Below are 17,564 nucleotides of genomic sequence, written 5' to 3' on the forward strand. Positions count from 1 at the left end.
ATCTGTGTTTGTGTAAGTTAATGTAACTATAATTTAGTCATACCTTTTGTTCTCTAGAGGCATCCCTCTAGAGAGGATACAAAAAGCATTTGAACTGAAATCATGCAAACAGCTAATCTGGTATTGTTTTGCTCTTGCACATGTCACTTAAGGCGTGAAATATTACAAAAGTTATTGATAGCTTTTTCAGTCATCCATACTTAGAACTGCACTGACTGCTTCTTGAAGAATTGATGGTTACTTAGAAGTAATGGAGTTTAGTTTTGGGGATGATAGGATAAAAGTATACTTATGACTTTCTTACCCTTTTTTTGTTATTTGGTCTCCTTGGCTTTAAGTGAGGAGGAAACAGGGAACACCTGAGGGACCCATTGTTGCATTAGGCACATGACCCATGTCCAGCCCTAAGAGAAACGTTGTTTCAGTGAGCTGTGTTGTAACAGTTTTGTGGGTTCAGCCAAGTTCTGCATCTCTCTTACAGGCCATTTTTGACAGATTTTGCCTTGCAGTTTGTTAGATTTTGATTCTAGGGCACTAGACCCCACGTGGCAGCTGCTCACTTGGTACTTGCAGGATGCCCATCGGGTAGTTGCTTACTGCAGCTTTAGCTATCGTGTGTTATATTGTGTGGGAGATTTTTCCCAATGGGAAATCTGAGCTTGTGTGTGGAGCTTCCCCCTCCCTTCCCTTTCCTACTCTTCTGACTGTGCATGTCCACTATGACTTTGCGTAGGCAATTGTGGTTATGTAATGAATATACAGAGGTGTGTTATTAAAGTGATCCAGGTGAAAACTAATCTCCTTTCCCCTCTTTTGTCTGATAAGAGTGGAAGAAGGACAGGGCAAACACGCAGACATGGAGGGGGTAAGAGCAGAAGATATGATTGCCTCTGTTTAATAGCAGCCTGTACTTATATTCCTTTTTTAAGTTCCATGGTTAAACTTGGCAAGAAATCACAGCTTAAAAGATTAGTTTTCAGATAGTATGTGAGAGTAATTGATCAGACATTTTCAGTATTTATTCTCTTTCTTTTCAGGTTAGAAGTCGACTTTATGTAGGTAAGCTTATTTTTGATGCTTCATTTTCCATATTTCTTTGGAGTATGACTTTATTCTTTCTTTTTTCAGCTTTAATTATTTGGATGATGCAACATATGCTTGTCTTTCACTTTTTAGGAAGGGAAAAACAGCTTGCCAATAAAATTGCTGAACTAGTTGAAGAAAAATGCAAAATTCTTGAAAAACTCAGCACCTGCAAAAAAGAGGTAATGGTCTTCATTTATTGCTTTCAGATGTGTCGTAGAAATGGATTCAATCTAGCGAAGTATTAACTTTTCTAGAAGATGTTTTAAAGCTTTTAAAGGGATTCTTCAAATGCTTTTTTCTGTCAGTGCCTTTAAGAGCAATCAAGGTGTTAGCAAGTTCTGCCTTTAACTATTAATACAGTGTATTTCACTGGAAGCAACTTCAAAATGTCTCTCTTTGGTTTATGTCACTGGGATAATCTAGTTAGGGCTAAGGCTTTCCTGATTTCCAGCAAGGTGCATTTGTGAATATTTAGGTGATGTCTGTGTTTCAGACTAGAGCATCGCAAATTAACACTAGTATTTAATCAATTATTTACATATATTCTGACATAAAGTAATTCCTTTTCAGTTTGAAGATTTACAGTTGTCTCTGAAGGATGGTAACATTATGAAAGAATCAACAGACACATCTTTTTTTGAGGTAAAAAGAGAAATGGAAATTATTATTTCTAAAATATAAGGCAGTATTTTAGGAAAATGCAGCCCATATTAAAAAACACCCAAACAAACCAAATAAAAACAACAGCAAAAAAAAGTCAGACAAACCCAAAAAACTCCCAACTCACTTGTTTTAATTGGGTTACTGAAAATGACATAAAATCAAAGCATTTAAATTAAGATGCTAATGTTAAGATGTTAAGTCTTTTTTAAAAATTGCATTGAGAATGAGTGATACTAGAACAAATGGCATATTGGACAACACTTAATTTTAAGAAGTAAATTGTTCCCATTTCTAGGAAGGAGGGTACTGCATGAAGTATTTTTTTTCTCACATCTTCTCTAGTTCAAATACTTTTCATAGGCTACAGGTACACAGATTAAAGAAAGATTAACACTACATTGTTTATATCCCCCAAACTGAGAATACATTCGTAAAAGACTTCTGGATAAGTGAATCAAATACCTAACAGGCTCTATAAAATTCATGTAAAAAAAAGGCAAGTAGATTTATTTCATTCTGTACCTCAGATCCTATAGAGCTAATTCTTACAGCTTTTGTTAACATGCAAGAGTCTGTAGAATATTTGAGTGAAACATACTTTGCTGTCATATTTAAAACGTACTTGTTGTCTTCAATATGTAATTAGTATCAGATGTTTTATTAACTCACAAACCAACTTGATTTAGGAAATACATGAAAAACTGAACAAGTCAAACTTGAAACTCAATGAGGAAATAGAGAATCTAGAAAAAGAACTGGAAGAAGAAAAATCTAAGCAGTCAGAAAATGACACCTTGGTAAGAATAAATAGAATCCTGTCTTTGTTTCCATTCATTTGAAAAAATATTCTCACAGGAAAAAATCTCTGTGAAGAAGACAAACTATTTTCTTTGTGTGTTTTGAAATAAAAACTACATTTTCCATTTTGTCTTCCCTTTAACATTAGAAAAATTATAAAGGAAAATACTCAAAAGAAGAAAAGCTGGTTTTACTGATTCAGCAGTAGAACTTTTTCGGTTGGAAAATTAAAATAATTTTATTAATTGCCTAGACATTTTCAGGCAAATATGTGAAAGAAGCTATAATAACAACTAATGATTTTCAGGTGGCTGAAATTCAGGAGAAAGTGGAGTCTTTAGAGAATGAAGAAAAATCTATCCAGTCACAAATTGATGAGGTATGTCTAACTTTTACAGTTTCTGTTTTCAAATCTTTGCAGTTTCTCTATTCCCCATGTAGTTACTGTTTTAATTTTTTTTCCATCAAGGGTGCAGAGATCCTATGCTGTGTAAACCAAAAAACTACAAGGCTTTGTACTTTTGTGTGCCTTGATTGAGCAACTTTTAATTTCATATAATGACTGGCATTTATTGAGAAGTAGTTACCTTGTCTTTTCTTCTCCTTACTCGAGAATCTTACATAGTATTGCAAAACTACAGTCAGCAAAAACTGTTGAAATTTTAGAGAAAATGTGAGAATGTGGCTGTGTAGCACAGCCAGAAAACCTAAGACAAGTCCAGTAATACCATCATGACCCCACTTATCTTCACCAATACCGTTTAAACAACACACTTTTTCGTTTCACTTAGGCCAAATCTACCCTAAAAGTGTATCAGATTAATACTGAGAGACTCAAGACATCCGTTCAAGATGCAGTAGATGAAAACAGCCGTCTCCAGGAAAGTGAGAAACAGGTAGGCTCTTCCTAGTTATCCTTAGAAATACTGTGTTTTTCTATGGTACTAATAAATACGATTTCTCCAAAGAGCTCATCCTCAACAAGTTTGTTAATACCTCTTATGTGTTTTAGTAAATGGAATGAGGAAGAGGACATTTTTAAAACAACTTTACGTTGGAGTAACTTCGTCTAAGATAATCCTGTTTTAAAAGAAATACAGTAGTTACAGTTTGTGGGGAATCATGAATAAAGTTCAGTGGAAGGAGAGCATGTGGTAATGTAAGACTAATAAGAACTTTCCTGAGACCTGGAGGAAAGCAGAAATATCCAAACAACTCCACAGCTAGGATTCTCTACAGAGGCAGAGAGAAAATTCTTTTACTTGATCTAGAAAACCAAAGAAATGGAGAAATTGCAGAGTATTCAGAAGGCAGGTAAAAAACATACTCTAGTACCACTGTAGATGTATTAATTGAAAGTCAGGTACGTAACAGTAACAGAAATGACTGTTACTTCCCAAGTTTTAGTTGTCTGTTTTCCTCAGAGCTGTAGCCAGATCACAAAGAAAACTGATTATTTTAAAATATTCAGCATATGCAATAGTTGTCCTGTGCAGTAGGTAGCTTTACAGTGAAGCTATTTTTTTTTTCTAACAAATAGATATTTTCTCTGAACGTTTAATGTTCTGTGTAATATTTTTGGGGTTTGAGGTGGTTTGTTGTGGTTTTAATGGATATGTGCTTATTTTCCTGACTGACTGATGATCTCCTTGTTGCCTGAGGAATAACCTGATAGATATTTGCAGAGGGGAAAGAGTAGTGGTGGGAGTGGAAGTACAGGCCTATTACTTTTTAGCAGTCTTACAAGAATCTGCTTTAGTCCTCTCTGTCAAAACATGGTGTATATCAAACTTAGTGGTTCAGGAAAAAAAAAAGGGATACTGGAAATAAAAAATTTTCTGCAGGAGGAATATTTCAGTTCTGCACAACTCTGTTAGTAGAACTTGATCTTTCTCCCTAATTCTAAAAGGAGTCCATGTTTGTGATTACTGAAAAAAGGAAGACAATTTTATTGAGAGCTGTGGGTGGAGCAGCAGTGGATTTGACTGTTACCATTGTGAGGTGAAGTTGCTCAAGAATTATTTTCTTTCAAGAGTGTTCTTTTGTCTAATGTCTACATCCTCTTTGGTTTTGTGAGGAGGAAGGGTCTGGTCTTGGTGCTTTGTTTCAAATGTGACAGTATTCTTATGTAATAAATTTTGAGAAGCAATGCACAAAGTTTTAATAGAGAGGAATTTTCTTCCCCCCCGTAGTCATTTCTTGGGTTCAAACAGAAATAATCCAATTATTTGTGTGTGTGTGACAAAAATCTTCATTTTCCTTCCTTTTTGATAAAGTAAAAAAGTAGTGCTTAGAGAAGGATAATACTAAGTGCTGGCAATTGCCCTATATTTCATAGGCAATTGTTTTATGTCAAGGAAAACCATGGAAAAAAATAAGTAAAAACAATTCCCAGGGTTTAATTGCCATGTTCCTAGATGGAAAAAAAAAGTTCTTTTGCATTTCTTCCAGGTAAAACCTGGGTATAAGTAGTTCCTTAACTACATTATTTAGGATTAATTACTACCCTTTGTTGTTAACTGAGCTTTGTTGCAATTTTTAGTAGTTTGAGAACATTTGTGCATCTTGTAGTTTGCTGTGCTTTTTAGTAGATAAATAACCTAATGTTATTTGTTGCTGCAACCTGATAAGTAAAGAAGAGAAAGCATCTGCCTTGCTTATTTGTGTTCTCATTTCTGAGGTACTTTCTAAGTGTGAGACTTAGTTTACTGTATCAGAATATCCATATCCTTCTTTTATGTTTCTTTCTTACTTTTTTTTAAAGATGGAATTTCATGTATGCTCAAAAGGCAACAAAGGTGTTATTTGTTTACAGAAACTAGAGTCCTTTCTTCCTCTGCCCATTTGCATAAATGGGTCATAATCTTCTAGCACATCATAGCTTAAACTTCATAAGAGATGCGCTGTTTCAGGTTTATGATGTGTCAGAGAGAGGATTGGGCCTTTTAGGTTGAACGGGGGAACAGTTAATGAACTTCTGTGCTTTGTTGGTTTTTTGTTTTGTTTTGTTTTCTTCAGGAACATTAGAAATATATATTGCTTTAGCTCATTGCAAATCCTTGCTATTTCTCTTTATTGTAATTCTTATAGGTGTATAAAGTCATGTAAATTTATTTTCTCTTTGGCTTCATGAAGGAGGAGTCTTAAAAGTCATCCTTTGATGATGACAATTAATGATAAAAATAGTTGTCTATGTATGTCTTCTAATCCCTAGTATGTCATTTGCATGATGCTGCAAATTCATACGTGGCTTTTACTGCTTGGAAAGTGCAGTTGTGTGCCAAGGGGCAATGTGTGTTAATCCAATTCTAGTCACATACTTTTTGTTCTATGCCTTCTAGTTTATCTTTGATAAGTAGTGTTCAGGCTTGCTTGTCTATTTGCATGGCAGTTCTCCTTTTTAATTACTGTTTTCTGGTTTTATTTTTAGTATAACTGGGTGTTGTGTTCTCATTGCTCAACCTGGTTATTCTTTTCTGTACATTCAGTGCCCTTATATTGATTGCCTGTTGTGCAACTTCAAGCAGTATTTTTTGACAGACTCTTAAGATGATTTGTTTGTACTTTACCCCATGATGTTGTAGCGCATGTTTTGTCTTAACAGACATTTACATCCGTTCAATTTTGTTCTCACAATATAATTAGTTAATATGTTGCAGTGGTTATTTTTAATAGCTGGTGATGAAGTGTTCTAATCCCTTTACTCCTGTAAAATATTTTTGCAAAATGAGGAATTTTACTAGGAAATATCTGTAAATGTAACCTTGGAACCTCCCTATCATTTTAGTTAAGCACAGTTAATTGCAAAGATACATACTAGTAGGTGTTGATTACATACAGCTGTGACTTTCATTAACAGGAAAGCTTTTTTAAAATAAAATTTTAAAATTACTTTAAGAAGTATGGAGAAGGGTAGGAGAAATAAGACAGTTTTGCAAGTCACATGAATATAAATAACTGCCTAAAAGCTTCCTCTTTTCCCTTACTTCTCTGACCACTTCTAAGTTGAAAAAGACACAGGCACCATTTCAGAAGTGTGTGTGCATATTTCCATCCATTCCCCAGTGTATGTAGCTGTTACATAAATTATCACTATTTTATACTCATTGCTGTTGTCACATCAAGGTTTTTAAACTGAGTGGAATATTAACTGAACACTTCTTAAAAATGCTTAAAAATATCTTAACAACTAATTACAAGGGACAGCTATAGCAGCTAAAGCAACTGAACTATAACACAGAAGTCTTAATTTTCAACTCTTGAGGTAACTTTCTTGTAGTCTTGTCTCAGTTAATTCTTACTGATGGGTGAGAGGTTTAAATTCCACTTATGTATAGATAATACATGTAACAGGCTCAGTACTATTCATCCTTGATTCTTGGTTTCGTAGACAATCACACTAATCTGGTATCTTCCTTTTTAGCTTTTACAGGAAGCTGAAGGATGGGGTGAACGATTTAGTGAACTAAATGAACAAACAAAGATGTTTGAATCATCTAAAGCAGATGTAGAAGAAGTTTTAAAAAATAAGGAGAGCCAAATCAAGGTAAATTATGACATTTAGGATTGAGTCAAATTATTCAGACTAATGCTAATCATGGAGTTCCAAGAAAGCCTGACAACCTCTCCTATGCTTTATGCTCTTTTGGGCTTTTGTTTGCTGTCTCTATTCTCTAATGTTATGTTTCTGGCTAAGCAAAGAAAAGGTTGCTTAGCAGCACAATGGAGCAGTCTGATAAAGACAACTAAGGAAAAATTCTTTCAATTTTGATAGAGCACTGGCTTTCCCCCCTGCTGCCCCCCAGTTTAGAGTGTGGAAGTTGGGTGTATGTTCTTATAGTTGTGTACCTTACATACACAAGCCTTGCTAAAAGCATGCATGCTTATAGCTCTCTGAAAATTCTTCACGAGGACTTGCCCATTGACCTGCAGATACTTGCTTTGATAGAAAAAGTATTATCAGACATCTAGAATCTTGTATGTGGGGCTGACTTAATCTACTAAGGGAACTAAATAAAGGACAGAAATGCTGGAAAGTAATTGTAATGATAACTCTCATTTTCATTGCTTGTATTTGTTTTATTGTTTGTGGGGGTTTTGTGTGCTTTTTCGTAGTCGCTGACACAATATATACTGAATATGAAAGACTGGAGTTCAGCAATACGAGAAGATGGTGACACCGAAGACAGTCACTGGGACACAGATGTAAAGGGTGAAACAGAGAATGGAGAGCACTTAGGTATGCTTTGTGTCGTTTCCCTATTTAAATATTTAACAGATGTTTTAGAAATAGGGAGTTGACTGACTTCCAGAAAAGTTGAAAGATTAGCTTTAAAGAAGTCAGATTTCTAAATCTCACCTGATGTCATTCATGTCGGACAGTTAACTGACACTTGGACATCTCTGGAATAGCAGCCTATTCTCCTGTTTAGCAGTGTGTGGCATATATGCTGTTACAGAGCAATGTAAAGACTCGGTGTTCAGTCTCTTGCAGAATGACATTAGCCTGTGTGAGTATTAAGCAGTGATTCTGTGGCATTTCTAGGTGGAAATCTTGCTTGTATATCTTCTTTAAGCTCTTCCCAGCAGTAGTACTGAGGGTCCTTAGAGCCTAATTTCTGCTTCCCTGTCATTACAGAGGTGTTACTTGTTGCAGGCAGTAGCACTGTCATCAAATGGGTGTAGATGTGGGTCCCCTTAAACAGCAACACAGAAAATCCCTTCTTCCTCCGCTTTCCTGCTGCGGCTTCTTTTTATGCTGGTGCCTATGATACCATAGGGCACATGCCCGTGAATCCTACAGTGTGTGTTCAGCATCTCACTTTTAACGTGACCACTCTGAGTTGTGATTGATTGGCAAACAAAGCACTACAATATAGGCATATCTTCTACCCACACCCCTGCTTTTTTTTGCTCCTTTATTCTCCAAATATGCTGTGCCTATTGTGGTATATTGGCATTGCTCTTGTATAAAAACAAAATAATAGCAGTAAGCTCTCACTAATCTTTTTGTGCTTTTTACGTGACTTATTGTTCTATTCCTTCAACCAGATGATAAGCAAAAAAGAACTGTAAAGAAATTGATCTATGCTGCAAAGGTATGTGATTTTAAGAAACTTGTGGGTGGAAGAGGGGAAACTTGAGGGAATACATGTAATTATTCTGGTAATACCAGTATTAGAGTTCAGCATCTTTTAATGTTTAATCAGATATTTTTGCATGCAAACAGTTTCTTAATCTGGTAATATTAAAGTGCTGTCTTTTTTTTCAATTTTGATTGTAGTTAAATGCTTGTTTAAAGACCATGGAAGCAGAAAGAGACCAAATGTATTCAAAACTGTCTGATGAAAATAAAGCTAAAGGAGAACTTACAGGTAATTAATGTTGGTTTGCCTTTAATAAGATGCTGCTTTGGTAAAATGGTTTTACAGGCTGCAAATATTAATTCCAGTAAAAACTGAATTAAGTTTACATTAACAACTACTTGATTTTTAAAATTCATGTTTCAAGTTGCTTAGCTATTTTAAATACATGATTTTACATGTAGAGTAATCGAAGTTGCAAGTTTGGTTGTACTCTGTTGGAATATTCTGTAGCTATTAAGTTATAGAATCTTAAAATACAAGAGCAAAGTTATGTTAATAAATAGCTAATACCTCCTTTACATAATTTCTGGACATGAAACAGTGGAGTTGTAATCTAAATTTTAAAACCATCTATTAAAAGGGTAGCTTAATTATAGTTAGTTTGTAATGGGTACAAGATCAATCCTTAAAATATAAAGTACTGCATTTAGAGAATTGAACCTAAAAGCATCTTGCTCTGGTTTTTTTCCTTTGTTGTGTAGGACATACTGAATTAAACCTTATGAAATGAAAGCCACTCTAATTCAAATTAAAACCTGTAATTAGCTATTGCTTTCATAATCATAGCTGGCAGAGTAGGCATCACATATGAACATACTGCTTTGTTATTTGGGTGGTGAAATGCTCTGTAAGACTGTTTTTTTGGCTTCTTACAGTCCTTTAAACATATTCCTTGTGCAAGTGTGTTCTCCAAATTGACTGTAGCTCTGTCCCATAAAGGTATTCAAACTTAGTTGAAGCTTTGTTTTATTTCTTGAAAAGAGGCACAGGAATAGTAAACAGGAAAAGAAACATGACTTTGAGGTCAGTTTGGAAAGATGAAGGTAGTTTACGAATCTGAGTTACCCATTCAGGCTGTTGGGGAAGACCTTGTGTGGGTAAATCTGCAAGAGCATATGATGGTACTAGTTTTACTTTTTTAGTCAAACAATTACAATAATAAGAGCCCTAAATGAAAATTTAGATTCTGAATTACAAAACTGCACTGGTTTGGAGCAAAGGCCTGATACACGTGCAGGGCTGCACTTTGGGGCAGGTGGAGAGTATAGTTGCTGGTTTCTCATTTTGTGTCATATGTTGAATTACATTAACATTATTTCTTATGTTAGTAAATCAACATTTAGGTTTTTACAGAGTTTTTGTGTACTAAAATATTGCCAATGTGTTATCTCAATACAATTATTTCTAAATTTGTCAGAACGCATAGAAAACCTTCAAAGTCAACAAGCTTCCTTGCAGTCTGAAAATGAACGTTTTGAAAGTGAAGTTCAAAAGCTTCAGCAGAAACTTAAAGTAATGACTGAGCTTTATCAAGAAAATGAAATGAAACTACACAGGTGCTGGTTCCTCTTCTTAAGTTCAATGCTTGCTGTTTGATTTGAATGTAACTCTGATTTGGGGGACTGAAAATTATTGAAAGTGGGAATACTACTTTCCAGAATTTTATGAATTGTGAAGACAATTTATTACACTTCCACGTGCATTTGTAATTATAGTAGTTTATAGAAGCTGTTTCCATGAAACAATTCATTTTAGGGCTTTTCCACAATCAAGTATAGAAACAAAGAAGTAACAGATTTTTAATCTATGAAACAAGGCAATTAAAGTAGGAAAGCTTTATTATTTTTTCTTTATTTAAATTATTTTATGATGTAACACGTGTCAAAGTGAAAGAAAATCAGTAGGTGCTTTAACTATGAGATATATTTTATGTAATAGAGAGAGCAAGGAATGTCAGAGGAATGATGAGATATATACAAAACTAAACGTAAAATGTAGGCAAGCTCTTGTTGGTAAGCAACATAGAACCCTTGTGAATCAGGCTTTCCTCACCAAGAAAACCAGAATATGAAGGCTGTACTATCTGCCTCACAGTCGGGGTGTTGGTAGGGATTATGACCTGAGTGGTTGAAATCAGAAATATGTTTAGGACTAGAAATTAAAGTTGATTGGTCCAGAGCATGTACTAACCTTCAGAAGTGTGTGTGGCAGCAGGGCACATCATTTTAGGGCATGATGGTAAAATTACAGTTTCACTAGTTGGAAATTATTTCTTTGAAGAGTGGGCATAATCTTGAAGGCAGCAAGAGAATCAGCACAAGACTAGATCCTGTACTGAGCAGTATGCAGGACCTTTTTAAAATATTACTTTCAGTAATCTGCTCTGTAACATATATATTTGTGTAGATATTTAGCCTCTTTGTAGATGCAACAAACCCTAGAAATCACTACATTAACATTTTGATTTTTAAAAAAGAGCAAGGAGGGAGTGGGAAGGAACCTGTTAAAAAGAAGATACGATAAGCAGGCAGAAAGAAGACTGTGGATGATATTTAAAAATGCCTCGCTAAAACTCAGAAAATGTATGCTGCTAGTCAAAGAGTTTTAGAAAAGCCAAAAAGGAGTGGGGAGAAGCTGGTGTGGTGATGTAGCAGCACAAAAAAGATTTAGAATTAATTAAGGCATCTTCTGAAAACTGGGTCTGTTCAAACAGGGGAAATGAAAAAGTAGGAAATGATTGAGTAGAAAAGAAATTTAAATCATGTTCACGAAATCCATGATTTGGACAACTCGATTGCTAAGGACTGCTGTTCCCAGGAAAATGACCAGTTTATCCATTCAGGGCTGTATGCAGCACTATTATCCACGTGTGTTCTGCAGAACTACCTTGTCCATAATTTATGGACTGGAGTATATGAGTTTTCTCTTCTGTAGTGCCCAATAAGGCATAAAGATAAAAAGAGGGACCTGGAAAGACTTTTTTTTAAAAAAACAGCTAGTAACAATCTTTTTTTCCTCTAGAAAATTATTTTTAGAAAATACCAGAACAAATCATTGACCATTAGTGTAGTTGGGGTTTTAGTTTGTTTGATATGATTTCTGGCTGCTTTCAAAATTGTTGACTTGAAACACAGATAACCTTAGTTTTTGAATTTTGTTTAAAGGAGGTTGACAGTAGAAGAGAGGGAACGTCTACAGAAGGAAGAAAAGCTTTCTAAAGTAGATGAAAAAATTATTCATGCTGCTGAAGAACTTAACAGCTACAGGTAATTGCAGATTGTAGTTGCTGTAATCACTTGTTCCAAAGTGGAGAAAGAGCAATAGAGATTTAAAAAAAACACAGCATAAGCAAATGTATTTTCTTCCAGTTTCTTTGTAGTGCATGTGTGTTAGATGCTAGTTTGTGTGTAATAATACAGACTAAGGGTGGTTTTACTTCGTTAAAACATCTGAGTGTTGAAGATTATGGCAACTTCTCTTCCATTAGAATGCTAATTGTACTGATACATTAGCTTTAATGGTGTGGTAGAAGTGGGTCTCTAATCTAGTTCCCCTTACTGAACAAAGGTAAAAACACATAGTTAAGAGAATGTTGTGAAATAAATGGAATGTTCAGTTTTCCTGCAGAGCTAACATTTATGCTGTATAGTTATAGTATTCTATTTCTGTATCTCAAAGCTTGTCAAACAGTCCTGTTGCTTAGAAATTCTTTACTAAAATATTGTCATGGGTGAATATTTGCTGTAGCTGTTTTTTAACTGCTTTGCTCTGGGTTTGTTACACCAGCTGTGTACCTCTGGGGTTTTTCTGCATTTTCTCTAGCTGTGGCATAATTTTTCAATATGTAATGTATATTTGCCATCTTACTTCAGTGTTTGTGGGAGTATTAGGTCTAACTGAATAGCTATCAATGCTTCCTGAGGAGTTAATTAGATGAATTCTTTCTTTTGGACATTCTTCAGTATTCATAAGGAAGGCATAATTCACCCTTCCTGATTTATTCAGAACATGGACTTTGTAGGCATCCTAATTGCAAATTGAGTATAACTAAGCAATGTCTGTGTCTTTGGCCCACCTGCTGAGAGAGTGTAGAACCTAGAGAGACTGTGCACAGGGCAGCTGGCAGCAAAGGTGGCATCATACATGTGGTCTTGAAGTAACTTCGGTGCAGGTGACTGTCCCTCAGGACTGACTGGTAGCTTGTGCCAATGTGGTGCTCCAGCCACATCAGTTCCTGTGCTGAGCTGGGTGAGGCTGGCTGGTAGGGCATGTGAGGAAGGATAGCCTTTATATTGGAAACATCACCAACCATGAAAAGTTGGGGCTCTGTTGGGGTTTGGGTTCTGCTCTCTTGTTTACATTCCTGTGTGCAGTAATGTAAGGCCTAGAATTTCCACTGTTAGAATAATTTTTATGTATCCCATGGGCCTAAGTGACAATATTGTCTTTTGGATAAAGAAAATCTTAATTACACCTTGTGGCTACCGTTGAGTTTATTGTATTCAAAACGTCCCTGCACATTTTATTGCAATATCATAAATCCTCATTTTGTAACAGGGAGCGAGCAAAGGATCTTGAAGAAGAGCTGGAGAGAACCATTCGTTCTTATGAGAATCAGGTACTTCGTGCATTGTGACAACATCTATGCCAGTAGGAGGGATGTTACTGCAACTGGAATACCACTTGCTGTTAGCTTGTGAACTCTATTTGGCTTGGCTTTGTTGGGTGTCTAGTTTTGCCTCCCCCTCCTCTTCTTAATGTCATCTGGTTTTGACTGACACAATTTCATAGCAGAGATCACCAGATAACTTTATTGAAAAGTTGAATTTTCAGTTTAGGTGTCTCATTATAAATTATCCACACATATTAAATTTACAAAAAAGAGCATATAATCATAAGTTAGGGGTTTTAGATGAATAATGAATCTTCTCTTTCAGATTACTTCACATGAGAAAAAAGCTCATGATAATTGGGTAAGTTCCAAATACTTAATTTTCTGAGTTTTGTGCATCTTCATTTTTCATTATTTGAAAAGCTTGCTTTATCACTTTTTGTTTTTTACTAAAAACAGCTTATTAAAATTATCTCTAACCTTTCACTTTTAAACATATGGATTTCTTGCAGAAATACACAAAAGCCTGTTAAAAATACTTCTGTTGTATAAAATAGTTGGAAAAATTAAGCTGGATACTTACGAACACAGTAGAATGATAATCTTACATCATTTTTTATAGCAATAAATCCACTGGAAGAACATGACACCATATAACAAATGTGTGACATTTTGCTAATGGAAGCTTTTGGCCTTGTTTCAATGCCATTTTGATATTTTCTTTGAGTGTACGTTCCTTCTTTTATCTCCAAGTAGAAGATGTTATGTCCTGTGAGAACAGTATGTTCCATTGACAACTTCCTAAGAGTGTTTCTACAAAATCCATTTTTGCCTTTTTTTTTCCCAAACAGGAAAATTTAAAATATCTCCTGACTAATACATTCTTCACTTTCCCAGAATATCTGAGATAAATTCCTGCTAAAAGCTATGGTGCTTTGTAGTCATAATTCCAGAGATTTTGTGTATCTGATTTTAAAATAAAACTTTCTTACATAGAATTTAAGACTTTAAATCTTCTGTAGGTGCTTCAAAGCAGCTATAACCAGAGAATTTAATTTCTGGAGTTTTAGGAACCTGCAGGAAAGCCTTATCATCCCTCAAAAATTTGGGTTGTAGAGCTGCTAATGTCATTTGCTGATGTACATGAGGCTCTATACACGAGTCATATCTTGTGAAAATGCAGTCCGTACACTTCACACAGAATGTCTTGGGTCTAGGAACTGTCATATTTATGGAGCACTTAATCAATAAATAGCAATATCTAAGCATCTGATTTTTGTCCTTCCCCAAAGCTGACAGCCCGAGCAGCTGAAAGACACCTCAATGATATAAAAAAAGAAAATGCACATAACAGACAAAAGTAAGTGCAGTCCTTATCTACTCCTAAAGAAATGCAGTTTGGTATGTTTTGGATTTAAGCAGTTTGATGTTTTCTGTTAATGAATTGTGGCCCAAACAGGGCAGAGAGATCAGTGTCCAATTCGAGTTCTGAAAGGGAGTCTCTTGAGCTTTCCTGTAATTATGACATGCAAGAAAGTAAGAACTTAGGAACTATGTGAAGTATTGAAATACTTCAGGAAAGAAGCAGAATGTACTACTAGAACACAAATGCTGTGGGGGGTATTGTTTGTTTATTTGTTTGTTTCAAGTAAGAATATATCAGCCAGATGTCATGATTACTTTATGATTTTACAGCTTATCTCAGAAGTTGATGCTGAACTAACAGTTGGGCATAGTTAAGAGGAACTTCAGGTGTGAGGTTAACTAATACTTGTACTGTGACATCCTCTCATTTATTTAGGGAATAAAATAAAATACCGTGCTTCATTTAACCAGTTAGGTAGAAAGCCTGGCAGTAAACAATGTAGTCTGGTAAAGCTTTTGCATTTCTTGGTCACGTACTACTTACTTGTTGTCTCTTTGCAGATTAACTGAAGCAGAATTTAAACTTGAACTTTTAGAAAAAGACCCTTATGCTCTCGATGTTCCAATGAGACCATTTGGCAGAGGTACAGTACTGAATTGTAAAATAGAGCCTAATTATTTTGGTTTATGGTTTTGTTTCCCAAGACCACACCTATGTCATTGTTTGAAACTATCTTGGCCATGTGTATGTACAAATACCAGTCATTTATAAAAAATAATTGGGTCATAAGTGACTCTAGGTCACGTCAAGTATTTTGTTGAAACTAAGAGCATCTGTAGTATTGATGAGAGTAGACTGGGAATATGTTACACATGGTAATTAGAGCACAATTTTCATTTCAGTTACACAGTTTGGTTTTTAAGTTCACCTGAGAAGTTATTTATACAGTTTGCTAAACTAAGTATTGTGAACTTGAGCATTTTGTTTTAACTGTTCCAGAGCATTCCCCATATGGACCCTCACCAATGGGCCGGCCTTCATCTGAAACGAGAACTTTTCTTTCCCCTCCAACTTTATTGGAGGGTCCTTTAAGGCTTTCACCTATGCTTCCAGGTGGAGGAGGAGGAGGAGGAAGAGGTACAATTCTTAAACTTGAAAATTTATCTATTCTGGATTTCTCTCTCCTCTCCTACAAACCTGTCACACCTTTTCGTCTTGTTGGTGACAAAAAGTATTAAAACAACCAATTCAACATAAATAGTTAATTGGACAAACTCTTCCTGTTTTTCAGCTTCCTATTAAAGCTGTTTAATGTGTAACAGTACAATTGAAAATCTAGTTGATTTTGATAGGTTGGTCAGTGGATTCACTTTAAAAAACATAAATTAAGAAAAGTGAAAAGCTAGACTTACCAGTTGTCTTCTATTTCTTGGACAGATGGGGTTCTGCTGAAATAAACATGATTTTAAAGTAAAAGAGAGTCAGTTAGTTTTCTGAAGAAAGAATACTGCCCCTTCCATTTCATTGGTCTACAGTCAGTGAGAGAATGTTGTCAAAAATATAAGGTAGTTTTATTGGTGGTTGTGGTACTAGAAAGTTACTGGTTCAGTAAATTGTTTCCCTTCCCTTTGTTCTAAATTTGAAGCAGCAGAATCAGCAGAGAGTGTTTCTTCCCTGCTGATAGAAGGGACCAGGAAGTTTGTGTGTAAGGAGTACAATTCAGAGATTCAGGAGTAGGTGAAAGTAAGCTGGTGGGGTGGAATGGGTTGTAAGGGAAAAAAATACTCTCCATTCATATTTTTGATGTTGGTGGAAGCAGTGTAGAAAAATGCTTGAGTGAAGTTCAGCATCTGTTACAGGTAACAAAGAAGCTACTGTTTATTTTTACCATTACACCCATTGAAGCCTGTATTAATTAGTGGGAAATATGTCCAAATGTCACTCCTATAAGGGTTTCTATAAGTGCAATTATAGTACTTATCTCACAGTGCACAAGACACACAATGGCTTCAAGTTTTAAGTTGAATTTTAGCACGGAGAATTAGAGTATGATAGCAGAATTCAGTATTTCTGTAATTTTTCAGACCCAGTCTGTTTTAAAGGAAGCTTGCAATCTAAAATCACTCATTTTTACAGTTTTTCTTGCACTTGATTACGTGTTGACCTGGCCTTAGTGGGGTTTTTTTGTTTGGTTTAGTTTTATTCTTCTTCTTGAATAAAGAATTAGAAAGAACCAGTAGAGTGCTGAATCCAGATGGGTGTTTTATGATAGCGGTATTAACTCTCAGCATGCTAATTTTCAGTTTGATTAGCAGCAGGATTTTATCCCTGAGAAGATTATTTATCATGGAGGTACTAGTTTCTGATTCAAATTAACTGAAACTTGCAAAACTACGAGTTTTTTAGAAAGCATTGCAGGTCCTCTCTGTTGTGCTGTTATTGAACTAAGAGCTTTTCATTGCACACCTTTAAACACCTCTCGTGGACATAACTGGTCATCAGCACACAGCCGGAGAGCCCTGTGGAGCCGCGCGCCTCTTGTGTCCTGACAGTGTTGGCACTCCGTGATTTGTTTCACTATTTCCAGACTTAATGAGGAAAGCCATAGCAGAGGATTTAAAATACAAGGGTGAATAACTACCTGATTTCTTCGATTAGGATCCAGAGGACCAACTGCCGTGTACGAAGCTGGTAGTGAAAGAGGAGAGCTGAATTCTGATAGATTGACTGATCCCCACAGACCACCATCAGATACTGGATCCCTGTCTCCTCCTTGGGAAAGAGAACGCAGGATAATTCTGCCTCCACCAGGTATAAAACTCTGCTTAGCTACTGTATCCATGGAAAAGGAGAGTTACTGACTTGCAGTGTACATATGTAAGTATTTTGGGTT

General features: G+C 35.6%; 1 protein-coding gene across 3 annotated transcripts in view; it reads left to right on the plus strand.

The window, feature by feature from the left end:
* Positions 1-17,564, plus strand: part of MIA2 (MIA SH3 domain ER export factor 2) — a 33,622-nt gene that overhangs the window by 10,321 nt on the left and 5,737 nt on the right. For all 3 annotated transcript variants that reach the window (XM_082283757.1, XM_082283758.1, XM_082283759.1), the window contains 18 exons: positions 1,038-1,059; positions 1,177-1,265; positions 1,657-1,728; positions 2,436-2,546; positions 2,855-2,926; positions 3,339-3,443; positions 6,971-7,093; positions 7,663-7,786; positions 8,599-8,645; positions 8,831-8,921; positions 10,111-10,249; positions 11,858-11,959; positions 13,251-13,311; positions 13,631-13,666; positions 14,598-14,665; positions 15,232-15,314; positions 15,671-15,808; positions 17,330-17,482. In XM_082283757.1, the coding sequence (XP_082139883.1) occupies positions 1,038-1,059; positions 1,177-1,265; positions 1,657-1,728; positions 2,436-2,546; positions 2,855-2,926; positions 3,339-3,443; positions 6,971-7,093; positions 7,663-7,786; positions 8,599-8,645; positions 8,831-8,921; positions 10,111-10,249; positions 11,858-11,959; positions 13,251-13,311; positions 13,631-13,666; positions 14,598-14,665; positions 15,232-15,314; positions 15,671-15,808; positions 17,330-17,482 (1,636 nt within the window). The remainder of the gene's footprint in view (positions 1-1,037; positions 1,060-1,176; positions 1,266-1,656; positions 1,729-2,435; positions 2,547-2,854; positions 2,927-3,338; positions 3,444-6,970; positions 7,094-7,662; positions 7,787-8,598; positions 8,646-8,830; positions 8,922-10,110; positions 10,250-11,857; positions 11,960-13,250; positions 13,312-13,630; positions 13,667-14,597; positions 14,666-15,231; positions 15,315-15,670; positions 15,809-17,329; positions 17,483-17,564) is intronic.

Source organism: Coloeus monedula (assembly GCF_965178545.1).
Source record: "Coloeus monedula genome assembly, chromosome: 6".
Classification (NCBI taxonomy): domain Eukaryota; kingdom Metazoa; phylum Chordata; class Aves; order Passeriformes; family Corvidae; genus Coloeus; species Coloeus monedula.